The 27,582-nt window shown below is 59.2% G+C and overlaps 2 protein-coding genes across 2 annotated transcripts; one reads left to right on the forward strand and one right to left on the reverse strand.

Moving 5' to 3' along the window:
- LOC128813332 (cholesterol side-chain cleavage enzyme, mitochondrial) lies at positions 1 to 11,614 on the forward strand. The gene is made up of 9 exons (XM_053988355.1): positions 1 to 293; positions 1,838 to 1,993; positions 3,237 to 3,436; positions 5,402 to 5,605; positions 7,356 to 7,516; positions 8,469 to 8,635; positions 9,276 to 9,354; positions 9,849 to 10,040; positions 11,207 to 11,614. The coding sequence occupies exons 1-9, from the start codon at positions 13 to 15 to the stop codon at positions 11,327 to 11,329; spliced, it is 1,563 nt and encodes a 520-aa protein (XP_053844330.1). The 5' UTR covers positions 1 to 12; the 3' UTR covers positions 11,330 to 11,614.
- CCDC33 (coiled-coil domain containing 33) lies at positions 11,614 to 27,053 on the reverse strand. The gene is made up of 9 exons (XM_053988688.1): positions 26,973 to 27,053; positions 14,435 to 14,648; positions 14,143 to 14,231; positions 13,924 to 14,055; positions 13,734 to 13,788; positions 13,069 to 13,142; positions 12,875 to 12,958; positions 12,113 to 12,196; positions 11,614 to 11,689 (listed from the first exon to the last, which is right to left on the reverse strand). The coding sequence occupies exons 1-9, from the start codon at positions 27,051 to 27,053 to the stop codon at positions 11,639 to 11,641; spliced, it is 864 nt and encodes a 287-aa protein (XP_053844663.1). The 3' UTR covers positions 11,614 to 11,638.
- Between the last annotated feature and the right edge of the window lie 529 nt (positions 27,054 to 27,582).

Consider the following 27,582-nt stretch of genomic DNA (forward strand, 5'->3'; position numbering starts at 1 on the left):
GCCACCCTCCCAATGCTCGCCCAAGTTGTCACCAAGCCCGGAGCCCTGCGGGGATGTCCCCGAGGCGCAGCCGCGCGGTGTCGCCGGCTCGGCGGGGCTGCCGGCGCTGTCCCCTCGGCTGTCCCCTCGGCTGTCCCCTCGGCTGTCCCCTCGGCTCCCCGGCCCTTTAACCAGATGCCGGGCGAGTGGCGAGCGGGCTGGCTCAACCTGTACCGCTTCTGGCAGGAGGGCGGCCTCAGCAGGCTGCACCTCAGCATGGCGCGCAAGTTCCGCCGCTTCGGACCCATCTACAGGTGAGGTGGCCGCGTCCCCTGCCCGTGTCGCCTCCCTGTGTCCCCTCCCCGTGTCGCCTCCCCGTGTCGCCTCCCTGTGTCCCCTCCCCGATCCTCTGCCCGTGTACTCTCCTCGTGTCCCCTCCTTGTGTCTCCTGCTCGGTCCCCTGCCCCTGTCCCCTCCCGTGTCCCCTCCCCGGTCCCCTGCCCGGTGCTCTGCCCGTGTCCCCTCTGGTGTCCCCTGCCCATGTCCCCTCCCATGACCCCTGCCCATGTCCCCTGCTCATGTTCCCTGTCCCTGTCCCCTCTCGTGTCCCCTCTCGTGTCCCCTGCCTCTGTCCCCTGTTCATGTCCCCTTCCCGTGTCCCCTGCCCGTGTTCCCTGTCCGTGTCCCCTCTCGTGTCCCCTGCCTCTGTCCCCTGTTCATGTCCCCTTCCCATGTCCCTTGCCCGTGTCCCCTCCCCGTGTCCCCTGCCCGTGTCCCCTGCCTCTGTCCCCTGTTCATGTCCCCTTCCCGTGTCCCCTGCCCGTGTCCCCTGCCCGTGTCCCCTGCCCTGTCCCCAGCCCAGCCGCGTTCCCAGTCCGGGGCTGAGCTGCTGGAGGAGCCTGGCCCGGCTTGGGGACACCGTGAGGGGCAAGAAGGGAGGGGACAGGGACCGCGGGGTGGGAGGGGACAGGTCCTGTGCCCTGGGAGGGGACAGGGACTGTGGGACAGGGCCCTGTGGATGTGGCATTTGGGGATAACAGGGCTGCCAAGGATCCCGCCCTCCCTGATGTCCCCAGGGTCCCCAGGGGTTTGGTCCCTGTGCCCTCTCTCTGCCTGCCTCATTGCCAGGGGACAGGACATTGCCAGGGGACAGGACATTGCCTGGGGACAGGACAGGACATTGCCAGGGGACAGGACATTGCCAGGGGACAGGACATTGCCTGGGGACAGGACAAGACATTGCCAGGGGACAGGACATTGCCAGGGGACAGGACATTGCCAGGGGACAGGACAGGACATTGCCATGGGGACGGGACAGGACATTGCCAGGGGACAGGACATTGCCAGGGGACAGGACAGGACATTGCCAGGGGACAGGACATTGCCAGGGGACAGGACATTTCCACGGGGACAGGACAGGACAGGACATTTCCACGGGGACAGGACAGGACATTGCCTGGGGACAGGACATTGCCATGGGTCACAGGCCATTGCCAGGGGACAGGATGTTGCCATGGGGACAGGACATTGCCATGGGAACATGACAGGACATTGTCATGGGGACAGGACATTGCCAGGGGACAGGACAGGCCATTGCCATGGGCACAGGACATTGCCAGGGGACAGGACAGGCCATTGCCATGGGGACAGGACAGGACATTGCCATGGGCACAGGACATTGCCAGGGGACAGCACAGGACATTGCCATGGGCACAGGACATTGCCAGGGGGACAGGACAGGACATTGCCATGGGGACAGGACAGGACATTGCCATTGGGACAGGCCATTGCCATGGGTCACAGGCCACTGCCATGGGGACAGCCATTCCCAGGGGTGCTGATTTTGGGGTGTCCCCAGGGAGAAGCTGGGTGTCTACGAGAGCGTGAACATCATCAGCCCCGGGGACGCGGCCACGCTCTTCCAGGCCGAGGGGGCCCTGCCCGAGCGCTTCCGCATCCCCCCGTGGGTGGCCTACCGCGACTTCCGCAACAAACCCTACGGGGTGCTGCTCAAGTGAGTGCCGGCCCCAAATCCAAATCCCCAAACCCCCAAATCCCCAAATCCGGGCTGCTCAAGTGAGTGCCGGCCCCATATCCAAGTCTCCAAACCCCCAAATCCCCAAATCCCCAAATCCCCAAATCCCCAAATCCCCAAACCCCCAAAGCCCCAAATCCGGGCTGCTCAAATGAGTGCCGGCCCCAAATCCCCAAATCCCCGAATCCCCGAATCCCCAATTCCCCAAATCCAGGCTGCTTAAGTGAGTGCTGGCCCCAAATCCAAATCCCCAAATCCCCAAATCCCCAAACCCCCGAATCCCTGAATCCCCAAATCCCCAAATCCCCAAATCCCCAAATCCCCAAATCCCCAAAACCCCAAATCCCCAAATCTGGGCTGCTCGAGTGAGTGCCGGCCCCAAATGCCCAAATCCTCAAATCTGCTCCTCAAGTGAGTGGGGATCCCAAATCTGGGCTCCTCAAGTGACTGGGGACCCCAAATCCGGACTCCTGTCACTCCTCAAGTGAATGCAGACCATAAATCCCCTCAAGTGAGTGGGGACCCCAAATCCTCTCCAGCAAGTGGGACCCCAAATCCCCAGGAGTGGGGACCCCAAATCCGTGCTCCTCAAGTGATTGGGAACCCCAAATCTGGGCTCCTCAAGTGAGTGGGGACCCCAAATCCCCTCCAGCGAGTGGTACACCAAATCCAGGCTCCTCAAGTGAGTGGGAACCCCAAATCTGGGCTCCTCAAGTGAGTGGGGACCCCAAATCCCCTCCAGTGAGTGGGACCCCAAATCCAGGCTCCTCAAGCGAGTGGGGACCCCAAATCCAGGCTCCTCAAGCGACTGGGGATCCCAAATCCAGGCTCCTCAAGTGAGTGGGGACCCCAAATCCCCTCCAGTGACTGGGGATCCCAAATCCAGGCTCCTCAAGTGAGTGGGGACCCCAAATCCCCTCCAGTGAGTGGGACCCCAAATCCAGGCTCCTCAAGCGAGTGGGGATCCCAAATCCAGGCTCCTCAAGTGAGTGGGGACCCCAAATCCCCTCCAGTGACTGGGGATCCCAAATCCAGGCTCCTCAAGTGAGTGGGGACCCCAAATCCCCTCCAGTGACTGGGGATCCCAAATCCAGGCTCCTCAAGTGATTGGGGCACCCCAAGTCCGGGCTCCTGCCAGGACAGTCCCAGCGCAGGGCGGGGCGAGGCCGGGGGGCGCGGGGCACGTGGGCCGCGCTCTGGGGTGACGCCCGCGTGTCCCCAGGACGGGCGAGGCGTGGCGCTCGGACCGGCTGCTGCTCAACAAGGAGGCGCTGGCCCCCGAGGCCGTGGCCGCCTTCGTGCCCCTGCTCAGCGCCGTGGGCGAGGACTTCGTGCGGCGCGCGCGGGCCCAGGCGCGGCAGAGCGGCCGCGACTGCTGGACCGGCGACTTCAGCCACGAGCTGTTCCGCTTCGCCCTCGAGTGTGAGTGCCACGTGTCCCTAAAACCTCAAAAAAACCCCCAAAAGAACCCCAAAAATCCCAGAAGAACCCAAAAAAACCAAAAAAAACCCCTCCAAAACCCCAAAAGAACCCAAAAAAACCCTAAAAGAACCCAAAAAAAACCCCAAAAAACCACCCCCCGGAAAACCCAAAAAGCCTCCCACCCCCCCAAAAAATCCCCCAAAAAACCCAAAAAAACACCAAAAACCCCAATGCCCCCTAAAAAAACCCAAACCCCCCAAAAAATGGGGAAAAACCCTCCGAAAAGTCCCCAAAAAACCCCAAAATACAAAACGCCCCCAACCCCAAAACCTCTCAAAAAACCCTAAAAATTCCAAAAACACCAAAACCCCCCAAAAAACTCCAAAACGCCCCCCAAAAACCCCAAAACCCCAAAAGAACCCCCAAAAAATCCAACCCCCCCCAAAAATCCCAAAAAGCCCCCCAAACCCCAAAAATACCCCAAAAACCCCAAAAAACCCAAACCCCCCAAAACTCCCCAAAACGGCCAGCCCCGGCCTCAGGGATTGGCCAAAGGAGAGTGAAGAAGGATGTCCCCTGTCCTGGCACAATGTCCCCTCTCCTGGCACAATGTCCCCTCTCCTGGTACAATGTCACCTCTCTGGGTGGGCTGTCCCCTCTCCTGGCACAATGTCCCCTCCCCTGTCGCGATGTCCCCTCCCCAGCTGGGCTGTCCCCTCCCCAGAGGAGCCCAGAGCCCTGGTGACAGAGCAGCCTTTTGTCATTTCCTGGCCACCAGCTGGTGACAAACCCATCCCCTCAGGGACAACCAGGAGGCCAAGCCAGCTCTCCATGGCCACGGCAAGGCTGGAGGTGGCCTTGGGGACAGGGACGTGTCCCTCACGGTCACCAGGTGCACCTGGGCCAGCTCTCCATGGCCACGGCAAGGCTGGAGGTGGCCTTGGGGACAGGGACGTCACTGTCACTGTGACTTACGGTCACTGTCCCCCAGACGTGCACCACGTGCTGTACGGGGAGCACCTGAGGCTGGTCCCTGTGGCCATGGGGACAGGGACAGGGACGGGGACAGGGACAGGGACAGGTCCCTGAGGGTCCCTGTGGCCATGGGGATCGGGACAGGGACAAGGACATGTCCCTGAGTGTCCCTGTCCTGTCCCCAGCAGTGTGCCACGTGCTGTACGGGGTCATGGGGATGGGGACAGGGATGGGGACAGGGACAATGACACGTCCCTGAGTGTCCCTGTCCCTGTCCCGTCCCCAGCGGTGTGCCACGTGCTGTACAGGGTCATGGGGACGGGGACAATGACACGTCCTTGAGTGTCCCTGTCCCGTCCCCAGCGGTGTGCCACGTGCTGTATGGGGCCATGGGGATGGGGACAGGGACAATGATACATCCCTGTCCTGTCCCAGCGGTGTGCCACGTGCTGTACGGGGTCATGGGGATGGGGACAGGGATGGGGACAGGGACAATGACACGTCCCTGTCCCATCCCAGCGGTGTGCCACGTGCTGTACAGGGCCATGGGGACGGGGACAATGACACGTCCTTGAGTGTCCCTGTCCTGTCCCCAGCAGTGTGCCACGTGCTGTACGGGGTCATGGGGATGGGGACAGGGATGGGGACAGGGACAATGACACGTCCCTGTCCCGTCCCAGCGGTGTGCCACATGCTGTACGGGGACAGGGATGGGGAGAGGGACAATGACACGTCCCTGTCCCGTCCCAGCGGTGTGCCACGTGCTGTACGGGGCCATGGGGATGGGGACAGGGATGGGGACAGGGACAATGACACGTCCCTGTCCCGTCCCAGCGGTGTGCCACGTGCTGTACGGGGCCATGGGGACGTGGACAGGGACAATGACACGTCCCCATCCCTGTCCCGTCCCAGCGGTGTGCCACGTGCTGTACGGGGCCATGGGGACGTGGACAGGGACAATGACACGTCCCCATCCCTGTCCCGTCCCAGCGGTGTGCCACGTGCTGTACGGGGAGCGCCTGGGGCTGCTGCAGGATTTCGTGCAGCCCGAGGCGCAGCAGTTCATCGAGGCCGTGTCGCGCATGTTCCACACCACGGCGCCCATGCTGTACCTGCCGCCCGCGCTGCTGCAGCGCCTGCGCAGCCGCACCTGGCGCGAGCACGTGCGCGCCTGGGACGCCATCTTCTGCCAGGGTCAGTGCCACCGCTGCCACCTCGCCCGGCCACCTCGCCTCTGGGGACACCTCTGGGGACACCACGCCCTGGCACCTCTGGGGACACCTCTGGGGACACCTCACCCTGCCACCTCGCCCTGTCACCTCTGGGGACACCTCTGGGGACACCTCTCCCTGCCACCTCTCCCTGTCACCTCTGGGGACACCTCTGGGGACACCTCTGGGCACACCTCTCCCTGTCACCTCACCCTGTCACCTCTGGGGACACCTCTGGGGACACCTCACCCTGCCACCTCGCCCTGTCACCTCTGGGGACACCTCGCTGTATCACCTTGCCCTGTTGGCTTGCCTTGTCACCTCTGGGGACACCTCACCCTGCCACCTTGTCCTGCCACCTCTGGGAACACTTTGCCCTGCCACCTCACCCTGTCACTTCTGGGGACACCTCGCCCTGTCACCTTGCCCTGCCACCATGCCCTGTCACATCTGGGGACACCTTGCCCTGCCATCATGCCCTGTCACTTCTGGGGACACCTCGCCCTGTCACCTTGCCCTGCCATCATGCCCTGTCACCTCTGGGGACACCTTGCCCTGCCACCATGCCCTGTCACCTCTGGGGACACCTCGCCCTGTCAGCTCGCTTTGTCACCTTGCCCTGCCATCTCTGGGGACACCTCTGGGGACACCTCGCGCTGCCACCTCAGGGCACACCATGAGCATTTCTTCACCGTCCCCTTTCGGCACACCGCACCACGCACACCTCACAGCCAAGCACCCAAACCACCCCTGACAAACCCCACTGTGACCGTCCTCCACGGCTCCTGCAGCCACCCCTGACAAACCCCCGTGACCGTCCTCCACATCTCCTGCAGCCACCCCTGACAAACCCCCGTGACCGTCCTCCACATCTCCTGCAGCCACCCCTGACAAACCCCACCGTGACCGTCCTCCACATCTCCTGCAGCCACCCCTGATAAACCCCCGTGACCATCGTCCACATCTCCTGCAGCCACCCCTGACAAACCCCCGTGACCGTCCTCCACATCTCCTGCAGCCACCCCTGACAAACCCCCGTGACCGTCCTCCACATCTCCTGCAGCCACCCCTGACAAACCCCACCGTGACCGTCCTCCACATCTCCTGCAGCCACCCCTGATAAACCCCCGTGACCATCGTCCACATCTCCTGCAGCCACCCCTGACAAACCCCACTGTGACCGTCCTCCACGGCTCCTGCAGCCACCCCTGACAAACCCCACTGTGACTGTCCTCCACGGCTCCTGCAGCCACCCCTGATAAACCCCCGTGACCATCCTCCACATCTCCTGCAGCCACCCCTGACAAACCCCACTGTGACCGTCCTCCACGGCTCCTGCAGCCACCCCTGACAAACCCCACTGTGACTGTCCTCCACGGCTCCTGCAGCCACCCCTGACAAACCCCCGTGACCGTCCTCCACGGCTCCATTGCTCCAAAACTCCCAATCTTCTGCAAAACCACCCTTCCAAACTCATTTCCAGCCCAGCTTCTCTCTCAACACTGTCCATCCCGTCCCGTCACCTTTCAAAACCAACATTTCTCACCTCAAAATTCACATATTAATACAAGAACCTCCTACAAATCCATCTCCCACACGCGGGAGGTTTCACCCACACGGTGAAGGGCACGGCGCCCTGAGGGACGCGCCGCACCGCGCCGCTCCCGGGGCGGCGGCGTTGACGTCCCCTCCTCTCCCCGCGGCGTCCCCGGGGCGTCCCCGTGTCCCCTCAGCGGACAAGTGCATCCAGAACGTGTACCGGGACCTGCGGCTGCGGCGCAAGAGCAGCCACGAGTACATGGGCATCCTGGGCAACCTCATCCTGCGCGACAAGCTGCCCCTGGACGACATCCGCGCCAGCGTCACCGAGATGATGGCCGGAGGGGTGGACACGGTACGGGCCGAGGGGACAGGGTCTGCCTGCTGACGGTGGGACGAGGACCTGGGTGGGGCAGGGAGAAGGGCCTGGGTGGGGCTGGGACAGGCAGGGAGAAGGTCCTGGGTGGTGATGGGTTGGTCAGGCAGGGAGAAGGTCCTGGGTGGTGATGGGACAGGCTGGGAGAAGGTCCTGGGTGGTGCTGGGTGGGACAGGCTGGGAGAAGGTTCTGGGTGGTGCTGGGTGGGACAGGCTGGGAGAAGGTCCTGGGTGGTAATGGGTGGAGCAGGGAGGGAGAAGGTCTTGGTTGATGCTGGATTGCTGAGGCAGGGAGAAGGTCCTGGTAGGTGATGGGACAGGCCGGGAGAAGGTCCTGGATGGGGCAGGGAGAAGGTCCTAGTTGGTACTGGGTGGGTCAGGGAGAAGGTCCTGGATGGTGATGGGTTGGTCAGGCAGGGAGAAGGTTCTGGGTGGGTCAGGGAGAAGATCCTGGGTGGTGATGGGACAGGCAGGGAGAAGGTCCTGGTTGGTAATGGGTGGGACACGGAGAAGGTCCTGGATGGGGCAGGGAGAAGGTCCTGGCTGGTGATGGTTGGGGTAGGGAGAAGGTCCTGGTTGGAGTTGGGACAGGCCAGGAGATGGTCCTGGATGGGGCTGGGTGGGGCAGCACCAAGCCAGGCAGAAGGTCCTCGCACCACTGAGCAGGTCCTGGCAGCTCTGGGCTGGCAGGAGCAGGTCCTGGCAGCGCTGAGCAGGTCCTGGCAGCTCTGGGCTGGCAGGAGCAGGTCCTGGCAGCTCTGAGCAGGTTCTGGCAGCTCTGGGCCAGCAGGAGCAAGCCCTGGCAGGGCTGAGCAGGTCCTGGCAGCTCTGAGCAGGCCCTGGCAGGGCTGAGCAGGTCCTGGCAGCTCTGAGCAGGCCCTGGCAGGGCTGAGCAGGTCCTGGCAGCTGTGTCCCCGGTGGCTGTCCCCAGACGTCCATGACACTGCAGTGGGCCATGCTGGAGCTGGCGCGGGCCCCGGGCGTGCAGGAGCAGCTGCGGGCCGAGGTCCTGGCGGCCAAGCGCGAGGCGGGCGGAGACCGCGAGAAGATGCTGAAATCCACGCGGCTGCTCAAGGCCGCCATCAAGGAGACGCTCAGGTGAGGAGGAGGAGCTCAGGTGAGGAGGAGGAAGGGCTCAGGTGAGGAGGAGGAGCTCAGGTGAGGAGGAGGAAGGGCTCAGGTGAGGAGGAGGAGCTCAGGTGAGGAGGAGGAGCTCAGGTGAGGAGGAGGAAGGGCTCAGGTGAGGAGGAGGAGCTCAGGTGAGGAGGAGGAGCTCAGGTGAGGAGGAGGAAGGGCTCAGGTGAGGAGGAGGAGCTCAGGTGAGGAGGAGGAAGGGCTCAGATGAGGAGGAGGAGCTCAGGTGAGGAGGAGGAAGGGCTCAGATGAGGAGGAGGGGCTCAGGTGAGGAGGGGAGGAGCTCAGGTGAGGAGGAGGAGGAGCTCAGGTGAGGAGGGGAGGAGCTCAGGTGAGGAGGAGGAACTCAAATGAGGAGAAAGAGAGGCTCAGGTGAGGAGGAGGAGGAGATCAAATGAGGAGAAAAAGAGGCTCAGGTGAGGAGGAGGAGGAGCTCAGGTGAGGAGGAGGGGCTCAGATGAGGAGGAGGAGCTCAGGTGAGGAGGGGAGGAGCTCAGGTGAGGAGGGGAGGAGCTCAGGTGAGGAGGAGGAGGGGCTCAGGTGAGGAGGACACACCCGCCCTCCCTGAAGTGTCCCCAAAGCCCTGGTGGCACGTGTCGCGCAGGCTGCACCCGGTGGCCGTGACCCTGCAGAGGTACACCACGCACGAGGTCATCCTGCAGGACTACCGCATCCCGCCCGGGGTGAGGGGACACGGGGACACAGGGACACGGGGACACGGGGACAGGGGGATATGGGGACATGGGGACATGGGGACATGGGGACATAGGAACGCAGGGAGGCGGGGACGTGGGGACACGGGGACACAGGGATGAGGGGACATTGGACGTAGGGAGGCAGGGACATCGTGACATGGTGACACGGGGACGTGGGAACACGAGGACATGTGGATGTGGGAACATGAGGACATGAGGACACAAGGACACGGGAACGCAGGGACATAAGGGACATTAGGACATGAGGACAGAGGGACATAAGGACATGGGGACATGAGGGCATGGGGACATGAGGACATGAGGACACAAGGACACGGGAACACAGGGACACAAGGGACATTAGGACATGAGGACAGAGGGACATAAGGACACGGGGACATGAGGACATGGGGATGCGGCGATGTGGGGACACAAGGACACGGTGACACGGTGCCCCTGTCCCCGCTGTGTCCCGCCCGCAGACGCTGGTGCAGGTGGGGCTGTACGCCATGGGCCGCGACCCCGGCGTGTTCCCGCGGCCCGAGCGCTTCCGCCCGCAGCGCTGGCTCGCCGCCGGCCCCAAGCCCTTCCTGGGGCTCGGCTTCGGCTTCGGGCCGCGCCAGTGCCTGGGCCGCCGCATCGCCGAGCTGGAGATGCAGCTCTTCCTCATGCACGTGAGTGTCCCGCCGGCCCCACGGCAGGGGACAGCGTGGTGGCCGCGGAGGCCGTCCCACGGGGTCCCCGATGTGAGGGGACAACGCGGTGGCCGTGGGCTCCGTCCCCATGGGCAAAGGGACGGCGTGGTGGCCGTCCCACGGGATCCCCCACGTGAGGGGACGGCACAGTGGCCGTGGGGTCCATCCCCGTGGCGTCCCTGATGCGAGGGGACAGCGTGGCGGCCATGGGGTCTCTCCCACGGGGTCCCTGACATGAGGGGACAGCGCAATGGCCGCGGGGTCCGTCCCACGTGGTCCCCAGTGCCAGGAGACAGCATGGTGGCCGTGGGGTCTGTCTCTGCGGAGTCCCCACCGTGAGGGGACAGCGCAGTGGCTGAGGGGTCTGTCCGCGTGGAGTCCCTGACGTGAGGGGACAGCGCGGTGGCCGCGGGGTGTGTCCCTGTGGAGTCTCTGAATGAGGGGACAGCGCGGTGGCCGCGGGGTCCGTCACACAGGTCCCCGACACGAGAGGACAGCATGGTGGCCGTGGGCTCCGTCCCTGTGGAGTCCCCGACACCAGGGGACAGTGCAGTGGCCGTGGGGTACGTCCTGCAGGGTCCCTGATGCAAGGGGACAGCGCGGTGGCCATGGGGTCTGTCCCCACAGAGTCCCCGACGCGAGGGGACAGCACGGTGGCCATGGGGTCTGTCCCCACAGAGTCCCCACTGCGAGGGGACAGCGTGGTGGCCATGGGGTCTGTCCCCACAGAGTCCTCGACGCGAGGGGACAGCACGGTGGCCATGGGGTCTGTCCCCACAGAGTCCCCACTGCGAGGGGACAGCGCAGTGGCCATGGGGTCTGTCCCCACAGAGTCCCCGCTGCAAGGGGACAGCACGGTGGCCATGGGGTCTGTCCCCACAGAGTCCCCACTGCGAGGGGACAACGCGGTGGCCATGGGCTCTGTCCCCACAGAGTCCCCGCCGCGAGGGGACAGTGCGGTGGCCATGGGGTCTGTCCCCACAGAGTCCCCGACACGAGGGGACAGCGTGGCGGCCATGGGCTCCGTCCCTGTGGAATCCTGGTTTGGCTGGGCTCGGGGTGGCCTCGAAGGTCACCCCAGGCCCTGCCCCACCGCGCTGTCCCCAAAGCCCACCCGCCCCACCGCCGTGTCCTCTCCATCCCAGATCCTGGAGAACTTCAAGATCGAGACCATGCGAGCCGTGGAGATCGGCACCAAGTTCGACCTCATCCTGATCCCGGACCAGCCCATCCAGCTGACCCTGCGGCCCCTCGAGGGCCAGCCCTGAGGAGCCCCTCCCCGGGGACACCCCCACATCCCGGCGGCCCCGCGGTGGCACTTGGGGACAGCGGGGACGCTCTCAGGGCCGCGGCCTCGGCTCAAGGCTGCACTTACGCCACGCGGGAGATAAAGCGGGGCCGCCCCGCGGGGAGGGGGATGGGGTGGGGTTGGGGGGTCCCCTCTGGCTCCCCGGGGGTCCCACCGAGCTCCCCTGACCCTCTGGAATGTTCTGGACCCTCTGGAATGTTCTGGAATGTTCTGCTTGGCCTCCACTCCATGGGAAAGCGGCTCCGAGGGCGTCGGCGGCTCTGCGGGGTCAGGGCAGGGGGGGCAGCGCCCGGGGGGGCACGGAAAGTGCCGGAAGCTTCTGGGGGCAGAGGGAGGGGGTTCATGGGGGAGCAGGAAATCCAGCACCCCTCTCTGCGAGGGGCAGGGGACACTGGGGACACGAGGGGCACCGGAGATGTTGGGAACACTGGGGACACCGGGGACATTGGGGACACTGGGGACACCAGGGACATTGGGGTCACTGTGGGTCACGGGGGACACTGGGGGCACTGGGGACACTGTAGGGCACTGTAGGACATTGGGAACATTGGGGACATTGGGGACACTGGGGACACTGTAGGACACTGTAGGACAGTGGGGCCACTGTAGGACAGTGGGGACACTGTAGGACACTGGGCTCACTGGTGAACAGGGGACACTGGGGTCACTGTAGGGCACTGGGGACACTGGGGACACTGTAGGACACGGGGGACACCGGTGTCACCCCTGTCCCCCTGCTCACCAGGGCCAGGCCGTGCTCCTGCTCCCGCAGGCGCGTCCCCAGCTCCTGCTGCTCCCGGGCCCAGCTCCGGGCGGCCTCCTGCAGCTGGACAGACCCCAAACCGCGCTGGGACCCCAAAACGGAACCCCAAACCGTGCTGGGACCCCAAACCACGCTGGGACCCCAAAACAGAACCCCAAACCGTGCTGAGACCCCAAACTGCGCTGGGACCCCAAACCGGAACCCCAAACCGCACTGGGGTCTCCAAAACAGGCTGGGACCCCAAACTGGGCTGGGGGACATCAAACCGGGCTGGGATCCTAAACCACGCTGGGACCGCAAAACGGAACCCCAAAATGGGCTGGGACCCCAAAATGGGCTGGGGCCCCAAAACGGAACCCCAAACTGCGCTGGGGACCCTAAACCAGAACCCCAAACCACGCTGGGGATCCTAAACCAGAACCCCAAAACGGGCTGGGACCCCAAACCACGCTGGGACCCCGCAACAGAACCCCAAACTACGCTGGGACCCCAAAACAGAACCCCAAAACAGGCTGGGACACCAAACTGAGCTGGGACCCCAAAACGGGCTGGGGACCCTAAAACCGCAGTGGGGACTCCAAACCACGCTGGGGGACCCCAGACTGCAGTGGGACCCCAAAATGGGCTGAGGGACCCCAAAATGGGCTGAGGGACCTCAAAATGGGCTGGGTGACCCCAAACCACGGTGGGTGACCCCAAAACGCGCCGGGTGACCCCAAAGCCGCACTCCGCGGTGCCCACCTGCCTCTCCAGCGCCCGGGCCCGGCCCTGCGCCTCCTCCAGCCGGGCCAGCAGCTCCAGCTTCTCGGTGGCCCCCAGGAGCCGCTGCGGGCACGGCAGGAGCGGGTCGGGGTCGCCCCTGGCACCGCTGCCACCCCCGGTGCCGTGTCCGGCTCTGTCCCCCGTGCCAGCCCCGTGTCCCCTCCCGCTCTCACCGCGGCCCGGGGGGGTCCGGCCGGCTCCTCCCGCAGCCGCCGCTTCTGGGCCAGCAGCGCCGCCAGGGTGGCACCTGTGGGGTGGCACCTGTGCGGTGGCACCTCTGGGGGGGACAGAGGGACGTGTCCCGTGTCCCCTCCCCGCGCGGGGACAGGGGGACAGCGAGCCCCGGCCTCTGCCGTGCCCGGGCGCTCGGGAATGAGGGATCCCCTGGCAGCGGGGCACAGGGAGGGCTGGGGACATCCCTGAGTGTCCCTGTCCCCTCTGCACCCACCCGTGGGTCCCTTCTGCCCACCCTGGACCATCCCAGGGACAAATGGGGACATCCCCGAGTGTCCCCGCCCCCTCCTGCCCACCCTGGACCATCCCAGGGACAAATGGGGACATCCCTGAATGGCCCTGTCCCCTTCACACCCACCCTGGACCATCCCAGGGAGGGTTGGGGACATCCCCGAGTGTCCCTGTCCCCTCCTGCCCACCCTGGACCATCCCAGGGACAACTGGGGACATCCCCGAGTGTCCCTGTCCCCTTCACACCCACTCTGGACCATCCCAAGGACAACTGGGGACATCCCCGAGTGTCCCTGTCCCCTCCTGCCCACCCTGGACCATCCCAAGGACAACTGGGGACATCCCCGAGTGTCCCTGTCCCCTCTGCACCCACCCGCGGCTCTCTCCGTGCTCCTGTCCCGCAGCAGCCGCTCCATGGCCTCGATCACCTGGGCACAGGGCACCGCTGTCCCCGTGTCCCCAGCGCGGTGCCAGGGCTCCGTGCCCACCCCGTGCGGGGCCGGCCCGTGCCGCGGGGGCTCTGGGTGCCCCCAAAGCCGTCCTTGTCACCCCAACCGTGTCACCTTCTCCTGCTGCCGCAGCGCCCGCTCCAGCGCCCCGGCCTTGGCCGCCCTGTCCTGGCACCGGCTCAGTGCCACCTGCTGCTGCCGGTGGCGCCGCTGGAGCAGCACCAGCTCCTTCTCGCGGTCGTTTTTCTGCGGGGAGAATCCCCCGGGAGTTCCGGGCACGGCGCCGAGCCCCGGGGCACCCCCGCGGTGCCCGCGGTGCCCGTGGTGCCGTACCCGGATCAGCTCGTTCTGCAGCCGCTGCACCCGGTCCCGCAGCGCCCTCAGCTCCGCCGCGCCCGCCGCCACCTCGCGGGCCAGGGTGGCTGTGGGGACAGCCCTGTCACCACCCGGGGTGGCAGTGCCCAGCGTGTCCTGCCTGTCCCCAGGGCGACACGTCAGGTCCCCATCATCCACCCGGGGTGGCAGTGCCCAGCGTGTCCTGACTGTCCCCAGGGTGACACGCCACGTCCCGGTCACCTCGCAGGTTGGCAGTGCCCAGCGTGCCCAGCCCGTGCCCAGCACGCACCCAGCCTGTCCAGCAGCTCGTCCCGGGTCAGCACGTCCAGGTCGGTGCCGCGGAGCTGCGCCGGCTCCCGGAGCCGCGCCAGGCTGTGCCGCAGGTGCCCGTTCTCGGCCTCCAGGCTGGCGACGCGGCGGCGCAGGGACAGCAGGTCCCCCGCCATCCTCTGCAGTGCCAGGCGGTGGCTGCCACCCCCCTGGGGACCAGAGCGCAGCTGGCACTGCCGGACAGACAGGGATGTCCCCCCGGACAGGGATGTCCCACCCGGGCCCAGGGCTTGGCTTGGGATGAGGGTCAGACACACAGTGGGGGAGCTGAGAGATGTCCAGATTGTCCCTGCTCTTGTCACCATCCATCCGTCCATGGATCCATCCATCCATCCATCATCCATCCATCCATCCATCCATCCATCCATCCATCCATCATCCATCCATCCATCATCCATCCATCCATCCATCCATCCATCATCCATCCATCATCCATCCATCCATCCATCCATCATCCATCCATCCATCCATCCATCCATCCATCCATCCATCCATCATCCATCCATCCATCATCCATCCATCCATCATCCATCCATCCATCATCCATCCATCCATCCATCATCCATCCATCCATCCATCCATCCATCATCCATCCATCCATCCATCCATCCATCCATCATCCATCCATCCATCATCCATCCATCATCCATCCATCCATCCATCCATCATCCATCCATCCATCCATCCATCCATCCATCCATCCATCCATCATCCATCCATCCATCATCCATCCATCCATCATCCATCCATCCATCATCCATCCATCCATCCATCCATCCATCCATCCATCATCCATCCATCCATCCATCATCCATCATCCATCCATCATCCATCATCCATCCATCATCCATCCATCCATCCATCCATCCATCCAACCATCCATCCATCCATCCATCCATCATCCATCCATCCATCATCCATCCATCCATCATCCATCCATCCATCATCCATCCATCCATCCATCCATCCATCCATCCATCATCCATCCATCCATCCATCCATCCATCATCCATCCATCCATCCATCCATCCATCCATCCATCCATCATCCATCCATCCATCCATCCATCCATCATCCATCCATCCATCCATCCATCCATCCATCATCCATCCATCCATCATCCATCCATCATCCATCCATCCATCCATCCATCCATCCATCCATCCATCCATCCATCATCCATCCATCCATCCATACATCATCCATCCATCATCCATCCATCCATCCATCCATCCATCCAACCATCCATCCATCCATCCATCCATCCATCCATCCATCCATCATCCATCCATCCATCCATCCATCATCCATCATCCATCCATCCATCCATCCATCCATCCATCCATCCATCCATCCATCCATTCTTCCTTCTGTCCTTCCAAACCTTCTCCTCTCCTTCCATTTCCCCATCTCCCTCTTTCCCTCTTTTCCCACCCATCCCCTGTGGAATCTCCCAGGGATGTGGGGTTGGACCTGGGACCCCCAAACTCGGAGCTTTTTGGAGCTTTCCAGCTCTTTAAAAGTGGGATGGGGTGAAGAACAACAGAGGGATGGACATTCCCAATGGATTCTCCTGGATTTTTTTTGGCCCGTGTGTGGCTGGAGATGCCGAGGAAGGGGGGAAGAATTCCGGAGGAATTATTCTGGATCCCCTCAGGAAGGATCCCAGTGGCCGCAGGACCTTGACCTTGCCTCAGGAATGGCCTCGGGAATGGCCTTGGCCACCAGCCTGGTGGGGGTGACAGCCCCGGGGACCTTGGGGACAGGGAAAGGGGGGCAGGAGGAGCCAGAGGCTCCAATCCTTCCCCCACATCTGTTGGGAATGGGGAAATCCAGGAATCGCTTCATTCCCGAGATGAACAGCAGCCAAGCCCGGGGCTGTCCCCTCCCAGGCCACCCTGGGGACACCGCTGTCCCCCGGTGTGTGTCCCCGTGTCACTCACCGGCTGCTGGCGGTGTCCCGTGCTCTCCTGGGAAGCGCCAGGGAGAACCGGGAAGGCTGGAGCAGGAAGGTGCTCCAAGGGGGAATCCAGGCTCGGGATGCTCCGGTGCCTCCGGAGTGGCTCCTGTCCGGGCAGGGCCCTTCCCGGGGCTGGCAGGGACATCCCGGGCAGGCACAGCTGGCAGGGACAGCGGGGACAGCGGGGACAGGGATCGGGTGAGCAGGGTCAGGGTGTCCCAGTCCCGCTCCCGGATCTCCCATTCCTGATCCTACTCTCTCCCATTCCTGATCCCGACATGTCTCATTCCCTTTCCCGGCTGTCCCATTCCTGATCCTGCTCTGATCCCATTTCTGATCCAGCTGTGTCCCATTCCCACTGTGTCCCATTCCCGATCCAGCTGTGTTTCATTCCCGATCCCGGCCTGTTCCATTCCAAATCCCAGCATGTCCCATGCCCGTTTCTGGCATGTCCCAGTCCTGATCCCGCTGTGTCCCATTTCCACCGTGTCCCATTCCCGATCCCACCATGTCCCCTTCCCAATCCCACCATGTCCCATTCCCAATCCCAGCTGTCCCATTCCCAATCCCAGCCTCTCCCATTCCCAATCCCACTCTGTCCCATTCCCAATCCTGCTCTGTCCCGTCCCTGTCATGTCCCACTCCTGATCCCACCATGTCCCCTTCCAAATCCCAGCGTGTCCCATTCCCGATCCTGTGTCCCATTCCCAGCTGTCCCATTCCCAATCCCAGCCTCTCCCATTCCCATATCCACTCTGTCCCATCCCCATTCCCATTCACAATCCCACTGTGTCCCATTCCCAATCCTGCCCTGTCCCATTCCCTGACAAATTAACATTCCCAATCCCATTCCTATTCCCCATCCCATTCCTGCTCCCATTCCCATTCCCACTCCCTGTCCCATTCCCATCCCCATTTTGATTTTCAATCCCACTGTGTCCCATTCCCATTCCCGCTCCCATTCCCATTCTCAATCCCAGTCCCAGTCCCAATCCCAATCCCATTCCCTATCCTGCTCTGTCCCATCCCCACTCCCATTCCAATTCCCATCCCAATCCCCATTCTCAACCCCATTCCCAATCTCAATCCCATTCTCTATCCCACTCTGTCCCATTCCCATTCCCGCTCCCATTCCAATTCCCATCCCCATCCCCATTCCCATCCTCATCCCTATTCCCAATCCCAATCCCTATCCTGCTCTGTCCCAATCCCAATCCCCCTCTGTTTTATTCCCATTCCTAGTCCCATTCCCTATCCCACTCTGTCTCATTCCCATTCCCACTCTCATTCTCATTCCCTGTCCTATCCCCATTCCCATTCCCATCCCCATTCCCATCCCATTCCCATCCCCATTCCCAATCCCCATTCCCAATCCCCCTCTGTCATATTCCCATTTCCATCCCATTCCCATCCCCATTCCTAATCCCCCTCTGTCATATTCCCCATCCCCATCCCATTCCCATCCCATTCCCATTCCCAATCCCCCTCTGTCATATTCCCATTGCCATTCCCATCCCATTCCCATCCTCATTCCCATCCCCATCCCATTCCCATTCCCAATCCCCCTCTGTCATATTCCCATTCCCATTCCCATCCCATTCCCATCCCCATTCCCATTCCCATTCCCAATCCCCCTCTGTCATATTCCCATTCCCATCCCCATTCCCATCCCCATTCCCATTCCCATCCCATTCCCATCCCCATTCCCAATCCCCCTCTGTCATGTTCCCATTCCCATCCCCATTCCCATTCCCATCCCATTCCCATTCCCATTCCCATTCCCATTCCCATTCCCATTCCCATTCCCATCTCCATTCCCAATCCCCCTCTGTCATATTCCCATTGCCATTCCCCATCCCTATTCCCGTCCCCGTCCCCATTCCCATTCCCGTCTGTCCCGTTCCCGTTCCTGCTCCCAGGCTCCGCTGTCCCGAACCGACCCTTCCCGCGCAGTTCCCGGGATCCCGGGGGCTCCCGGCGGAGCCGCCGCCGCTCCCGGGACGCCTTGGCCGGAAACGGGATCCGGGCGGCGCCGTTGCCACAACGGAGCCTTCCCTTGGCAACCGCGCCCGCAGCGGCGATCCCAAAAACACCACGGGGAATTCCCCAAACCCCGCGGCGATCCCAAAACCACCACGGGGAATTCCCAAAACCCCGCGGCGATCCCAAAAACACCACGGGGAATTCCCAAAACCCCGCGGCGATCCCAAAAACACCACGGGGAATTCCCAAAACCCCGCGGCGATCCCAAAAACACCACGGGGAATTCCCAAAACCCCGCGGCGATCCCAAAAACACCACGGGGAATTCCCAAAACCATGGGGGGGATTCCTAAAACCCCGCGGCGATCCCAAAAACACCACGGGGAATTCCCGAACCATGGGGGGATTCCTAAAACCCCGCGGGGATCCCGAAAAACACCACGGGGGAATTCCCGGGGCGATCCCAACATCTGCACGGGGCAATTCCGGGGACACCCCGGGGATCCCAAAATCCAGCCGGGTGACCCCAAAATCCACACGGGGAATTCCAGGTGACCCCAAAATCTACACAGGGGAAGTTCTGGGGATCCCAAAATCTACATGGAGGAATTCTCGGGGTGATCCCAAATTCCACACGGGGCAATTTCAAGGACACCCCAGGGATCCCAAAATCCAACCGGGTGACCCCAAAATCCACATGGGAGAATTTCAGGGGTGATTCCAAAATCCACCCAGGTGACCCCAAAATCCACACGGGGGAATTCCCAGGGATCCCAAAATCTACACAGGGGAATTTCTGGGGATCCTGAAATCCCTACGAAGGAATTGCAGGGGCACCCAGGAGACCCCAAAATGCACATGGGGACTTCCAGGCGTGATCCCAAAATCCACATGAGGGAATTCCCAGGGATCCCAAAATCTGCACGAGGGAATTCCAGGTGTGATCCCAAAATCCACATGAGGGAATTCCCAGGGGATCCCAAAATCTGCACGAGGGAATTCCAGGTGTGATCCCAAAATCCACACAGGGGAATTTCTGGGGATCCCAAAATCCATATGGGGGAATTCCAGGTGATGCACACGAGGGAATTCCAGGGGCATCCAGGGGATCCCAAAGTCCATCCAGGTGACCCTAAAATCCCACAGGAGAATTTCTGGGGATCCCAAAATCCACATGGATGAATTCCAGGGACACCCTGAGGATCCCAAAATCTCCATGAGGGAATTCCAGGGATGATCCCAAAATCCACACAGGGGAATTTCTGGGGATCCCAAAATCCATATGGGAGAATTCCAGGGGTGATCCTAAAACCCATATGGGGGAATTCCAGGTGACCCCAAAATCCACATGAGGGAATTCCCAGGGGATCCCAAAATCTGCACGAGGGAATTCCAGGTGATCCCAAATCCACACGGGAGAATTTCAGGGGTGACCCCAAAATCCACACGGGGGGATTTCTGGGGATCTCAAAATCCACACAAGGGAATTCCAGGTGACCCCAATGGATGAATTCCAGGGGCACCCCAATCCCTCCCCATCCCCGCGTGCTTTGGGGTTGATCCCCCGCACTTTTTGGGATTTTCCAGGCATTTCCCTCTCCAGCTTTTCCCCCAGTTCCTCGCGGATCTTTCGGTGCCGCCGCTTCCCGCGGGAGGCCGGGATGAAAGGCAGCTTTGAAATTCCACTTTGGAATATTTATTCCTTTTTTCCCTGATCCTTCCCAAGCCTCTGAAGCTTTGGGATCCTTTCATCCCTTCCCGCCTTTGCTCATTCCAAGGGTTTTTTTTCCCTAATATTTGTTCAGCAAATCGCTCCCTGCATCCCTCTGCAGGCGGGCTGGGAACGCCACCCCAAAACCACCCCAGGAGCCCCCAGAGTGCCCCCAAAACCGGAGGATTCGGGAATATTTTAGGGATAGAGAGGAGAAAAGCAACGTTTTCCTGTTTTTTTCTGCATTTCCCCCATATTTCCCCCCATTTTTCACGGATTTCCCCCACATTTTCCTCCTGTTTTTCCCAGATTTCCCCACATTTTCCCTGCATTTTCCCCACATTTTCCCACGGATTTTCCCCACATTTCCCCGGATTTCCCCACATCTCCCCCTTCCTTTTCCCGAATTTCCTCCCATTTTCCCATATTTCCCCCAGATTTCCTCCCATTTCTCCCTACATTTCCCCCCTCCTTTTTTTTTGCCACATTTCCTCCATTTTCCCACAGTTTTCCACATTCCCCCCCATTTCCCCAGATTTTATCCCATTTCCCCCACAGTTTTCCACATTTCCCCACAATTCCCCCAGATTTTCCCCCCATTTTACCCACACTACCCCACACATTTTCCCACACATTTCCCCCCTCTTTTTCCCATATTTATCCCCATTTTTCTGCATTTCCTCCCCATTTTTCCAGGATTTCCCCCACATTTCCCTCCACATTTGTCCCGAATTTCCTCCCACTTTCCCCACATTTTTCCATATTTCCCCCTCCCCCCCCCCAAATTCCCCTCCCCCATTTTCCCCAAATTTCCTCCACACTTCCCCCCTATTTTTCCCAGATTTTATCCCATTTCCCCCCACACTTTCCCAAATTTCCTCCCTATTTTTCCAGGAATTTCCCCACATTTCCCCCCTCATTTTTCCTGGATTTTCCCCACATTTCCCCCACAGCTTTCCACATTTCCCCCCAATTTTCCCCAGATTTCCCCCCCATTTCCCCCACACTTCCCCCCATATTTTCCACACATTTCCCCAAATTTTTTTCACATTTTCCTCCTCTTTTTTTCCCATATTTCCCCCCTCATTTTTCCTGGATTCCCCCCACATTTCCCCCCCCCTAATTTTTTGCCACATTTCCCCCATTTTCCCCACAGTTTTCCACATTCCCCCCAATTTTCCCAAGATTCCCCCCCCATTTTCCCCACACTTCCCCCCACATATTCCCCACATTTTTTTCACATTTCCCCCCTCTTTTCCCCATATTTTTCCCATTTTTCTGCATTTCCTCCCTATTTTTCCAGGATTTTCCCCACATCCCCCCATTTCCCCACAATTTTCCCGAATTTCTTCCCACTTTCCCCACATTTCCCCCTTCCCCCCCCCCCATTTTCCTCCCATTTTCCCGGATTTTCTCTTATTTTCCCCCATTTTTGCCACATTTTCCCCACTTTCCCCCCTCCCCAATTTTTCCACATTTCCCCCCTATTTTTCCCGGATTCCCCCCTCATCTCCCGCCTATTTTCCCACTTTCCCCCCCAATTTTTCCCAGATTTCCCCCCCATTTTCCTCCTCCATTTCCCCCCACTTCCCCCTCATTTTCCCGGGATTTTCCCCCTAATTTCCCCTCATTTTCCCCCTATTTCCCCCCGATCCCATGGGAATATCTGTGCTCCACGAGCAAATGAAGACATCCCAAATTCCCCACGGCCTCAGGAGCTGTTGTGACAGAGAAAAAAAAGGGAAAAATGGAATTTCCCCCCCTCTCTGATCTCCTTTAATCCTCATTTTTCCTCTTTTCTCCTCAGATATGTAAATCGCAGTTTATCCCATCTTGCCAACAATTGGGAATTAGGGCTGACACTCCCCCGTGGGATTATCCCGCTCAGCCAGGAAATCCCAGGGGAAAACTGGGGAAAATGGTGGGGAAATTGTGGGAAAATGGGGGGGGGGGGGGAAATGTGGGGAAAATCTGGGAAAAATATGGGAAAATGGAGGGGAAATGGGGGAAAAAGCGGGGGAAATTGTGGGGAAAAGGGGGGGAATGAGGGGGAAATGGGGGGGAAATGGGGGGAGGAAATCCGGGAAAATGTGGGGAAAATGGAGGGAAAAGTGGGGGAAATTGTGGGGAATTTGTGGGGGAAATTGTGGGGAGGAAATCCAGGAAAATGGGGGGAAAAGTGGGGGAAATTGTGGGGAAATGTGGGTGAAAATAGTGTAGAAAAGGGGAGGGGAAATCCGGGAAAAATGTGGGAAAATGGGGGGGGATTGGGGGGGGGAAATGGGGGAAAAAATTGGAGGAAATGGGGTGGAAATTGGGGGGGGGGGAATCCAGGGAAAATGTGGGGAAATGGGGGGGGAATGGGGGAAAAAACTGGGGAAATGGGGAAAAATTGTGGGGAAATGGGGGGGAAAATGAGGGGGGGGAAAGTGGGGAAATGAGGGGAAAATCCAGGAAAATGTGGGAGAAATGGGGGGGAAATCCGGGAGGAAAATTGTGGGGAAATGGAGGGGGGGGACTGGGGGAAAATCCGGGAAAAACGGGGGGGAAATGGGAGAAAAATTGTGGGGAAATGGGGGGGAATAGAGGAGGAAATAGAGGGGAAAATAGGGGGAAATGTGGAAAATTTTGTGGGGAAATTGGGGGAAATGTGGGGGGAAATGTGGGGAAATGGGGGAAAATGCGAGGAAAATTGTGGGGAAATGAGGAGAAAATGGGGGGTGGGAATGTGGGGAAATCCAGGAAAATGTGGGGAAATGGGGGGGAAATGGGGAGAAAAATTGTGGGGGAAATGGGGGGGGGGAATGTGGAAAAATGGGGAAGGAGTGAGGGGGGAAGTGGGGGAATGGAAAAATGGGGAAATGTGGGAAAATGAGGGGAAACACAGAGAAAATGGGGAGGAATTCGGGGGGAAATTGGGGAGGAATGAGGGGGGAAATAGGGGAGGAATGGGGGGGGAAATGGGGGGGACGTGCAGCAAAATGGGAATGGGGAAATGGGGAAATGGGGGAAATGTGGGAAAATATGGGGGAAATATGGAGAAAATGGGGGAGGAAAATGGGGGGAAAAGAGGGGGAATTTGGGGGGAAATGTGGGGGAAATGAGGGAGAGGAATGGGGAAAACGGGAGGGAATGGGATGGAAAATGTGGGGGAAATGGGGGAGAAATGTGAAATAAATGAGGGAGGAAGGGGGGGAAATGAGAGGAAAAGGGGGAAATTCGGCAAAATGGGGAACATGTGGGGAAAATACAGAGAAAATAGGGGAAATTAGGATGGAAAATGTGGGAGAAATGAGAGGGGGAATGGGGAAATGTGGGAAAATGTGGGGGAAATATGGAGAAAATGGGGGAGGAAAATGGGGGGAAAACAAAGGGAAAATGGGGGAGAAATGAGGAGAAAATGGGGGAAATGCAGCAAAATGGGGAGAAAATGGGGGAAATGAGGGGAAAATGGGAGTGGAAATGTGGGGAATGGGGAGGGAATGAGGGGAAAATGGGGAGAAAATGGGGAAGGAAAATGGGGGAGGAATGAGGAATAAATGTGGGAGGAATGAGGGGGAAATGAGGGGGGACACGCGGGAGAAATGAGGTGGAAATTGGTGGAGAGAGTGGGGGAAATAGGGGGAAATTGAGGGAAAATGGGGGATAAATTAGTGGGGAAATGAGGGGGAAATGGGGGGAACTGGAAAAATGGGGGATAAATTAGTGGGGAAATGAGGGGAAAACGGGGTAGGAAGGAGGGGGGAAATGGGGCGAAAATGAGGGGGGAAATGGGAGAGAAATGAGGTAGAAATTGGTGGAGAGTGTGGGGGGGAAAAGGGGAGAAATTGAGGGGAAAATGGGGTAGGAATGAGGGAGAAATGAGGGGATAATGGGGGAAAATGGGGGGGAAATAGGGGGAAAATCGGGAAATGGGGGGAAAATCCGGGACCAGAAAGGGGAAAATACAAAAAGCCGTGGGGAAAACGCTGATTTTCCCCGCCCACCCCTAAAATCCCGGCGTTTTCCCGCCGAACCCCAATTCCCGAGGGGGGAAGAAAAAGGAATTTTTGGGCGGTTTCTGCCCTCGCGCCCGGGTTTATCTGATGGAACCCGGGCTGAACTCTCTTATCCCCATTGCAGGCCGGAGTTAATTGGATCGGGGTTAATTAGGGGCTGCTGAGAGCGGCGATTGCTGCGATCTGAGAGCCGCTGGAATTCTCCCCGCGCCGCCTGCGCTGCCGAGATAACGCCCGGGACTCTGCTGAGGAGTTTGCCTCAAAGAAAGTCGGGAAAATGAAAGGGAAAGGAGGAAAAAAATGAAAGGAAAGGAGGAAAAAATGAAAGGAAAGGAGAAAAAAAAAAAAGAAAGGAAAAGAGGAAAAAAAATGAAAGGAAAGGAGGAAAAAAATGAAAGGAAAGGAGGAAAAAAAAAATGAAAGGAAAGGAGAAAAAAAAAGGAAAGGGAAAGAAAAAAAAAGGAAAGGGGGGAAAGAAAAAAAGGAAAGGAGGAACAAAGGAAGGGAAAGGAGAAACAAAAGGGAGGGGAAAAAGGGAAGGAATGGAAAGAAGAGAAAAAAAGGAGGGGGAAAAGGAAGGAAAAAAGAGGAAAGGGGGGAAAGAAAAAAGGAAAGGGGGGAAAAGGGAAAAGAAAAGGAAAGAAGAAAAAAAAAGAGGGGGAAAAGGAAAGAAAAAGAGGAAAGGTGAAAAAAAGAAAAAAGGAAAGGAAAGGAAAGGAGGAAAAAAAGGAGGAAAAAAGGAGAAAAAAAGGGAAGGAATGGAAAGAAGGAAACAAAACGAGGGGGAAAAGGAAAGAAAAAAGAAGAAAAGGGGGAAGAAAAAAGAAAAGGAGGGAAAAAAGGGAAGGAAAAAATGAAAAGGAAAGGAAAGAAGGAAAAAAAAGAGGAGAAAAAGGAAAGAAAAAAGAGGAAAGAAAATTAAAAGAAAATAAGAAGAAATAAAATGAAAGGAGAAAAAAGGAAAAAAAAAGATAACTGGAAAAAAAAAAGGAGAAAAAAAAAAGGAGGAAAAAGGAAAGAAAAGAGGAAAGGAAAAAAAAAAAGGAAAGGAGCAAAAAAGGGGCAGCCCCATAAGGAGAGGATCACCCCAAAATTCCTCCTGGGATGGAAGTGAACTCCTGGATCACCCCAAAATTCCTCCTGGGATGGAACTGAACTCCTGGATCACCCCAAAATTCCTCCTGGGATGGAACTGAACTCCTGGATCACCCCAAAATTCCTCCTGGGATTTGGGGTTTGCTGTGACCCCCGGCTGACGTCAGCTCATTAACGGGAGCCTTTAATTGATCGGGGCTGCATCCCGACCCCAAAGCCAACATTCCCGGGAATTGCGGGGTTCCCATCCCGGGAAATGTGGGGTTCCCATTCCCGGGAATTGCGGGGATCCCATTCCCGGGAATTGCGGGATTCCCATCCCGGGAATTGTGGGGATCCCATCCCGATCCCATCCCGGGAATTGCGGGGTTCCCATCCCGGGAATTGCGGGGTTCCCATCCCGATCCCATCCCGGGAAATGCGGGGTTCCCACTCCCGGGAATTGCGGGGTTCCCATCCCGATCCCATCCCGGGAATTGCGGGGTTCCCATCCCGATCCCATCCCGGGAATTGCGGGGTTCCCATCCCGATCCCATTCCCGGGAATTGCGGGGTTCCCATCCCGATCCCATCCCGGGAATTGCGGGGTTCCCATTCCCGGGAATTGCGGGGTTCCCATCCCGATCCCATCCCGGGAATTGCGGGGTTCCCATCCCAGGAAATGCGGGGTTCCCATCCCGATCCCATCCCGGGAATTGCGGGGTTCCCATTCCCGGGAATTGCGGGGTTCCCATCCCGATCCCATCCCGGGAATTGCGGGGATCCCATTCCCGGGAATTGCGGGGTTCCCATCCCGGGAATTGCGGGGTTCCCATCCCGATCCCATCCCGGGAATTGCGGGGTTCCCATCCCGATCCCATTCCCGGGAATTGCGGGGTTCCCATCCCGATCCCATCCCGGGAATTGCGGGGTTCCCATTCCCGGGAATTGCGGGGTTCCCATCCCGATCCCATCCCGGGAATTGCGGGGTTCCCATCCCAGGAAATGCGGGGTTCCCATCCCGATCCCATCCCGGGAATTGCGGGGTTCCCATTCCCGGGAATTGCGGGGTTCCCATCCCGATCCCATCCCGGGAATTGCGGGGATCCCATTCCCGGGAATTGCGGGGTTCCCATCCCGGGAATTGCGGGGTTCCCATTCCCGGGAATTGCGGGGTTCCCATCCCGGCCCCACCGCGAACATTCCCGGGATGAGCCGGTCCCGCTGCGCGCGGCCGCTAGATGGCGCTGGAAGCTCATCCTCGCCTTCTTCCTCATCTTCATCCTCATCCTCATCCTCATCTTCATCCTTATCTTCATCTTCATCCCCATCCCCATCTTCATCTTAATCTTCATCCTTCATCCTCATCCTCATCTTCATTTTCATTTTCATCCTCATCTTCATCCCTATCCTCATCTTCTTCCTAATCTTTATCCTTCATCTTCATCTTCATCCCCATCCACATCCTCATCTTCTTCTTCATCCTTCATCTTCATCTTCGTCCTCATCTTCATCTTCATCTTTGTTCTTCATGTTCCTCTTCATCTTCATCCCCATCCTCATCATTTTTCCTAATCTTCATCTTCATCCCCATCCTCATCCTTCATCTGCATCTTCATCCCCATCCTCATCTTCTTCCTAATCTTCATCTTCATCCCCATCCACATCCTCATCCTCATCTTCATCCTTCATCTTTGTCTTCATCTTCATTTTCATCCTCATCTTCACCCTTCATCTTCACCCCCATCTTCATCTTAATCTTCATCCTTCAGCCTCATCTTCATTTTCATCTTCGTCCTCATCTTCGTCATCTTCATCTTTGTTCTTCATCTTCCTCTTCCTCTTCCTCCTCATCCTCAGCTTCTCCTAATCTTCATCCCCGTCCCCACCCTCATCTTCATTCTTCATCTTCATCTTCATCCTTTCCTTCATCCTCATCTCCATCCTCATCCCCATCTTCATCTTCATCTTCGTTCTTCATCCTCATCTTCATCCCCATCCTCATCCTCATCCTCACCCTGCCCCCCCCCCCCCCGTGCTCTGCCCGAGCCCCTGGAGCCGAACACCGGCGAGAGGGAAAAAAATAACAAATAAATTAATTAACCCCCCCCAAATTTAACTAAACCCCCTCAAAAATAAATTAAAACCCCCCCAAAATAATTAAAACCCCCAAAAATAAATTTAACCCCCCACAAAAAAAAAAATTAAAACCCCACAAAAATAAATTAAACCACCAAAAATTCCTTTTTTTTCCCCCTTGGTTTTCCCTTCCGGCAGCCCCAGGGCCGAAAATCCCGGCAGGGTTGGGGGGGGAAGGCGGGGTGGGAAGGGAGGAGGAGGAGGGGGAGGAAGGCTCGAGGGAGGAGGAGGAGGAGGGGGAGGA

The sequence above is a fragment of the Vidua macroura genome, chromosome 12, assembly GCF_024509145.1.
Source record: "Vidua macroura isolate BioBank_ID:100142 chromosome 12, ASM2450914v1, whole genome shotgun sequence".
NCBI lineage: Eukaryota > Metazoa > Chordata > Aves > Passeriformes > Viduidae > Vidua > Vidua macroura.